Below are 6,906 nucleotides of genomic sequence, written 5' to 3' on the forward strand. Positions count from 1 at the left end.
GGAAACACAATCAAACAGAACACCAAGATATACGTGAAAAACCCCTTCAATGTGAAGGGTAAAAATCACGGGGCAAACTAGAGATAATCCACTATGAGAATAATGAATATACAAATCTCAATCTCTTGCCCAAAACCCTAGCAACAACCACAAGAGAATAACTGGGATACAAGGATCACGTCACTGCCCACAATATCTAAAACCTCCCCAAGTAATCACAGCAAGAGTCTACTGTAGATTTGATCTAACCTGAGATGAGAACACTGCTAGATGATTGTGAATAATCTCTCTGCGTTGTCCTTGTCTTTTTCCCTTTCTGCCTTGTTCTCCTTCTTCTCTTTCGAATCTCGTAGCTCCAAAAATCTGCCTCGTTGCTGCCTTTTTATAGCTTTAATCTGTCTCTAAAACGCAGCCACCACACCCCCTAATCTTAATTAGGGTTAGGTTAAGAGGAGGTGTGGGCTGTGGGCTGATAAAGCCCACATGGGCTGAATATGAGCCATCAGCCCAACATCCATCATATGAGAAACTGCTAATTGGCTATGAAATAGAGGACACAAGCAAACTCGTTAGACAGAAGACCATTGGTTTAAGCTAATCATCGAAGAAGTGGCACCATTTCGTAGCTTATACCAATGTGAAACCAACAATAAGGAAAAGACCTACATCACAGCAAACCTAAAGACCAAGAACATATGTGCCATCATAGAATCCATTACCATAGGCGCATAAACACCACATTGAGGTCAAAAAATCCTAAGATCATTTCTCCAACAAGAACGAGAGTAAAGCTCTTGAAGTCACACTCACACGCTCTTGAAGAGATACGCGCGGCCATACCGCCCGTGGAAATCCTTGGAGATGATCGCGTCATGGGATGCAGAGTCGACCTTGCAGCGCCCGCACTTGAAGAACTTCGGACCAGGGAGCGACTCCACGAAGAGAAGCCCCATTGTCGATCGGTCGATCCCTCCCAACCCCAGCCCTAGAACCCCCAACACGATCACCGCCGAGGCAACCTCGATCGGAAGCAAAGAACAGGAGAAAACTTCGATCGTCGAGGGGAGATCGCTTCGGAGTGGGCGAGGGATTGGGGAGATTTGGAGGAGATGCTTTGTTGCCCGAACGCGTGGATTGCGGCAAAACAGAGCGAAAGGTGTCGACGCGAGCGAAAGCCAGGAGGCTCATTTAAGGAGGGAGGAATGAGAGAGGTCGGGATAACACCGGTGATCGGGCCGGCGAGTTCTTCGCTCAGGTCTGGGTCACGTGGTGGGCTGCTATTGGTGCGCGAGAAGAACCGCTTTTGGCGCTCATGAATTGGGTGGGGTTGGGAAGAGGGCGCATCTCGTAGGGATTGTGAATTGGAAGATGTGGCGCTTGGACAGGATGGGCTACACGTTCGAGGTGCATTGGTTCGGAGGTTAACCGACTCGCAGAAACATGCCCATTCTTTCGGAAATGCCACCGTGTCCTCCTTTGAACCATCTAAATGCCCTGTATTGAATCGTGCTGGTTGAATGATACTTCCACGATAGAGAGTGGGAGGGGAAATGACATTTGAATATTTTTTACAACAAGCTTAAAATGTTTCTGATCATTTTATGGATATAAGTTATTAAATGAAGAAAATAATATATATATATATAGTAATTTACTGAAAAATATTTTAGTAATAGACTTTTATGAAATGATGCCTCCGTATTTGATTTTTAATAAAGAATATGTATTTTATTTTTAATTCAAAGATGATGATTGTTTTTGACTAAGTTTGACTTGATATTTTAGAATTAAATTAATTTTTTTGAGATGAATCGAACAAACTGATTAAGCCATAACTTGATTCGATTTAACTCTAATTATCTCTTTTTTTTTTTTCAAATAACCATCTTCCCATCTCTTTCTCCTCCTCATTCTTCACCTCTATCGCCTCCTCTCTCTTTCAATTGATTTTCTCCTCCTCCTCCGCTCTATCTCTCACTCTACCTAAGCCCACTCTATCATCACCTCCTCCTCTCCCCTTCTTATCTGTTTTATCCTCTTCCGATGATGAAGATGGAGCCGGTGAAAGAGTATAAGGAGAAGGAAAATAAGAGAAGGAATGAGGAGAAGAAAACCTTCGGAGAGAGGAGGTGGGGGGTTGGGAAGAGGAGAATGGTGGAGAAAAACTTATTATTATTGATTGTTCTGATAAATTATCGAAAGATAAATGATAATAAGATTTTATGATAAATTAGATAAGTTAATAATTTTGATATTATTATTATTTATTTATTATTATTTTAATATACTGATAGAGGTGATAAAGTGATAGAATGAAGAGTGAAATGATAAAGATAAAGAGAAAGCATACCTTAATTAGTGTCATATAATGTCTATTTATACATGATGAAAGATAGGATTTTTTTGAGCAGTGAGATTTCCTTATCTCTCTATTATCATGCCTTCGTAAGGTCGAGTTTCTGTCAAGGATATTGATCTTCGATTGATGCAACAAATATAGTTTACGGGCTAGAGGCTTCCTAAGTGTTGCTAGTTGATCAGCCATATGAACATGAGAGACACGAAGTTGACATTTGACAACTTGATCTCGCACGAAGTGAAAGTCGATGGCAATGTGTTTCATGCGTGAGTATAACACTGGATTGACGCATAGGTAGGTAGCTCCAACATTGTCACAATAAATTATAGGAGTAAGGGTAGAGCTGACTATGAGTTCCTTGAGGAGAGTTGTAACCCAATTGAGTTCAATAGCAACGGTAGAGATGACACAATATTCAATTTCAGTTGTAGACCGGGCGATTGTCTTTTGCTTCTTAAAACTCCAACTGATTGGATTGGACCCAAGAAAGACGACATACCCTAACGTGAAGGTGCGATCATCAAAGTTTCCCGCCCAGTCTGTATCAGCAAAGGTATGGAGATGAAGTGGAGTGTGTTTATGAACATTTGTGAGATTGCAACATTAATTTTAGATCCTTAGACATTTATGAAGATTCTATTTTGTTTATGAACAAAGAAGGGAAGAAGAGATGAAAGTATAGATGGAACAACTTTTATCATGTTTTTTCTAATTCGAGAAGAAGAAAAGGCATAAAAAAAAAAGAACAAGAAGGAGAAAGAGTGAGATCTAAATTAGTTTATGATCTTTAATTTAGTAACAATGAAATAGCCATGCATATTTATATCTACGAACCATTCATGTGGGAGATATTCAACATTGTTTTATCTTAATTATGATTCTATTATTTGAAAAAGTGAGAAATTTATTATGAAAACGATATATTTCATTCATTTGATTGGACTAATGTGTATTATTATACATATTTTGAGTAAAAAATTTTCAACAATTAATTACTCAAATCACACAATCAAATCTGTGATTGATCTTTAAATTATAGATTGATTGGGGGTATAAAATATGTAAGAAATAAAAAGATATCATTCTATATTTGCTTTTATCATGATTTTTTACATTATAAATGGTTAGGATACATTACAAAATGTAGATAAATTTGTGCTATTTCATACTTTTTTTTACTAGTTGGCCACATCCATATTTCTGTAATAGCACGGATTTAATTGTTGAAGAAATCAAATTAAAGATTAATGTTCAGAATAGCTCAATAAATTTATTCAAATGCAGTCTCTCACAGCCTCTCACACAACGCATCAGATTTATTCGGTACAATCTTCATGGCTACTCCATACTTCGACAGGCGACTTAGATGGAGATACTGTTGGGGATTCCCCTGCCGGTGACCCCAACCCCACTGCTCGGGAAGAGCAAGGTGTAAGGCATCTTGGCCGGGCCATTGCGGTTCTTCAAGCTTGGGTCGCCGTTCCTCTTCATGATCTCCGCCTCGATCGCCTTGAGTCGCTGCCCGAAGCGCTCGAACGCCTTCACCGCCCTCTCATCCGACGTCCATTCCGGCGTGTCCCGTTGTCCCAGGTACACCTCGTCGGACGCGTGGTTCGACAGGATCTCGATGGTGTTGAGACCCAGCATGGTGAGCAGCTGGCTGGTGATGGTCTTCAGGAACACCTTGTCCGGGTTCTTCTTCAGCTCCTCGTACTCCGGCGTGCCCGGCTCCGGCATGAAGCGCCGGCTCATGGTCGGCCGGTTTGGCAGGTACCCGGCGTAGGGGTACTGCCCGAAGTTGATGGCGGCGTGGAGCGCAGAACCGATCCAGACGATGGTGGTGCATGTCTCGATCAGCTCGGATGTGGTTTGCATGGCTGGCCACCAGAACGCGTCCTTTTTGTCGCCATGGCCGACCTCGCGGACCTCCTTCCACCAGGCCTGGAGCTCGGCATCAGCTTTAACGACGTCGTTCGTCGGGTAGTAGATTGCACAGTACTCTCCGACCCATGTCTCGATCGCATGCCATATCTGAAGCCCGTCCACGGCATAAGGGTAATCCTCGATCAGCAGGCAAAGCCTGTCGTCTCGGTCCTTCACCGCAACTCCTCTGCACAGAGATGAATCTTTGGGTCATGCACAGAGTAGAACTCCTCGTGAGACACGATTCGAGCTTTCGAGGATTCGTACCGCTTGATCAGATCAGCGGGGAGAGCCTGCTCCCGGAAATTCCAGCTCTTGTAGACCGTGGAAGATAACTCCAACGCGTACCTCCCTGGGAAGACCGTCATCTCGAATATGCCACCGGCGGGGATGAGGGCATGCCGGGCCAAGGCGTTGATGGTCATCGTGTCGCGGTAGTGCGGCGACAGAAGCTTGTGGATCGGGTGGATCACGCTCAGGTGTCTGTGCGTCGCGATCACGAACGGCTCCATCACCGCGTGTGTGTTGAGCCTGCGATCGAGGTAAAAGAATGGTGATCAGGCAGGCGAACAACAACAGGGACTCAGAATAGAGCATGCTGTGATTCTGTAAGCACCAGTGGCTGATGAGGCCATGGTAGGCGGAGTCGGTGACGGCGGCGTAGGCCTTCGCCAGCTGCCAGATCGATCCTTCCACGCCGCTTTCAGCCGGTGTGTACACCTTGCTGACGGCGCCATGCTGCTCTCCGTCCGGGTGAGGCAAGCTGAGCTCGATCGCCAATGGCTTCAGAGTGGAATCCTGCCTCAGGAACAGCAGAGTTCTGGTGGCATATACTTTGACGGCGAGAGCGTTGATGCGGTTGAGGTAGGGGAGGTATGCATCATGATGATCCAAGATGAAGAGCTTGTTCTGCTCCAGTGCCTTCAGGAGGGAGGAAAGGAACACGATGAAGCAAGACTACTTCGCTACCGCTACATGCATCACACCAGATAAAGCTTCTCACCTGATGCACGGTGAGTCCGTCAAGGTGGTGCTCAATGTGGGCTGCAGTTATCGTGCTGGTATGGTCGCCATACTTGCGAGGATCAAGCTTGCTCGTGGGAGGGAATTCCTCGAGACGCCTGATGACCACCGGGTTCAAACCGGCTAGCATTTCGCGAGTGAACTCTTCGTCGGTTCGCCAGGCAGTCTTATCCACTGCCAACCGAGTCAAATGGTCATCAACTTGTCCGATCCAACCCAGTTTATCTATTATCGGGGTTATTACCTTGGATTACGTGGGGCATAGGGAGCTTGAGCAGGCCCCGGCCACCCTCGACGCGCCGCAGCTCCCGTATCATCTCAAATGGAACTAGCTGTCGGAGCTCCTCAAGCAGGGGATTGGGGGGCACCGGAAGGCCGCCCTCGTAGAGCTTCAGCACGTCCTCGAACGAGTTGAACTCGATGGGGGTTGCGCCCGCTATGGCCTGCAGCACCGGGAGCACTACTCTGACGACGCCCTTGAAGGCATACGTGAGGAAATCGGCCATCTTAAGTTGCCCGAACTGCTCATCCCGGGGCACGTAAATGTTCAGGTTCAGCAGCGGCAGCCTGCTCTCCGACTTGGGATCTATTATGTCAAACACATGAACGGCATCAGATCAGAGAATGATGTGAACAAAAGACGTCTATGATCAAGTGTTACCAGTCTTTGTCGGTGGCCGGCCGGTCCTCCCACGGCGCGGGTAAGGGTGCTCCGGAGTCCCTCCGAGGATGGGCCGAGCCAAGTCCTCGCACGTGTCTGGGCTACCGAGATCGTTGTAGTAGTCGTAACGGTAGACGCGGTCCCATTCCTTCAGCTGCCCGTCGACGTTAGCTCCCTTCAGGTTACAGAGTTCTTCTTCCCTGTATGGTTTCAGCGGCAGTGGTGTGTCTCCCGGAAGATACGTCTGCAACAGGTCGATGCATGGTGATTGGAGACTCAAAGATGCCAATCTCATCTGTGTTATATATAGAGTTGGTAGATACTGACGGTGTTGGCGAAGAAGACGCGGTCGTATTTGTACTTAACGGCCGGGTAGACCCAGGAGTTGCAAACGAAGTGGATGCGGCCCTTGCCGGGGAAGTCCTCGAGAGTCAAGGTCTTGAGGAAGAACTCGGAGCTGAGGTTGTTCTTGACGATAACGGCGCCGGGAATCCCGTTCTTCTCCTCGCAGTGGAACGTCACGTGGTAAGCAGTTTCGCCGGCAGCCAGGGCGGGCAACAAAGTGATGTGCTGTTCCAAATATGCCTCCTCCCCGACGACCCCACGATTCCCATTATCTGCACATCAACGCTTCTATCATTTCCACTAACTATGACACGATGATGACAAGAAGAAGATGAAAGAGAGGGGGGGGGGGGGGGGGGGGGGGAGGGAGAGAGAGAGAGAGCAGCTCACTAGCGTCGCCGACGGTGGCGCTGACGAGCTGGAAGGAGATGCATCGGCCGAGCACGTTGTCGATGACGGGGCCGCCGCAGTAGTTGAAGCAAAGGCCGGTCTTCCGGATCAGCACCACCGTACCACTCACCTTCTCGCTGACGATGTGGCTCGCCATGTCTCCAATTAGCTTCACCGTATAACAGGAGAGAGAGACAGAAGGAAT

The 6,906-nt window shown here is 47.1% G+C and overlaps 1 protein-coding gene across 1 annotated transcript; it reads right to left on the bottom strand.

Moving 5' to 3' along the window:
* Positions 1 to 3,603: 3,603 nt before the first annotated feature.
* Positions 3,604 to 6,906, bottom strand: LOC103974528 (linoleate 9S-lipoxygenase A). Its single transcript, XM_009389383.3, has 8 exons — positions 6,702 to 6,906; positions 6,294 to 6,583; positions 5,967 to 6,210; positions 5,550 to 5,891; positions 5,286 to 5,479; positions 4,899 to 5,203; positions 4,550 to 4,813; positions 3,604 to 4,469 (listed from the first exon to the last, which is right to left on the bottom strand). The coding sequence occupies exons 1-8, from the start codon at positions 6,856 to 6,858 to the stop codon at positions 3,722 to 3,724; spliced, it is 2,544 nt and encodes an 847-aa protein (XP_009387658.2). The 5' UTR covers positions 6,859 to 6,906; the 3' UTR covers positions 3,604 to 3,721.

This window comes from Musa acuminata, chromosome BXJ3-1 (genome assembly GCF_036884655.1).
Source record: "Musa acuminata AAA Group cultivar baxijiao chromosome BXJ3-1, Cavendish_Baxijiao_AAA, whole genome shotgun sequence".
NCBI lineage: Eukaryota > Viridiplantae > Streptophyta > Magnoliopsida > Zingiberales > Musaceae > Musa > Musa acuminata.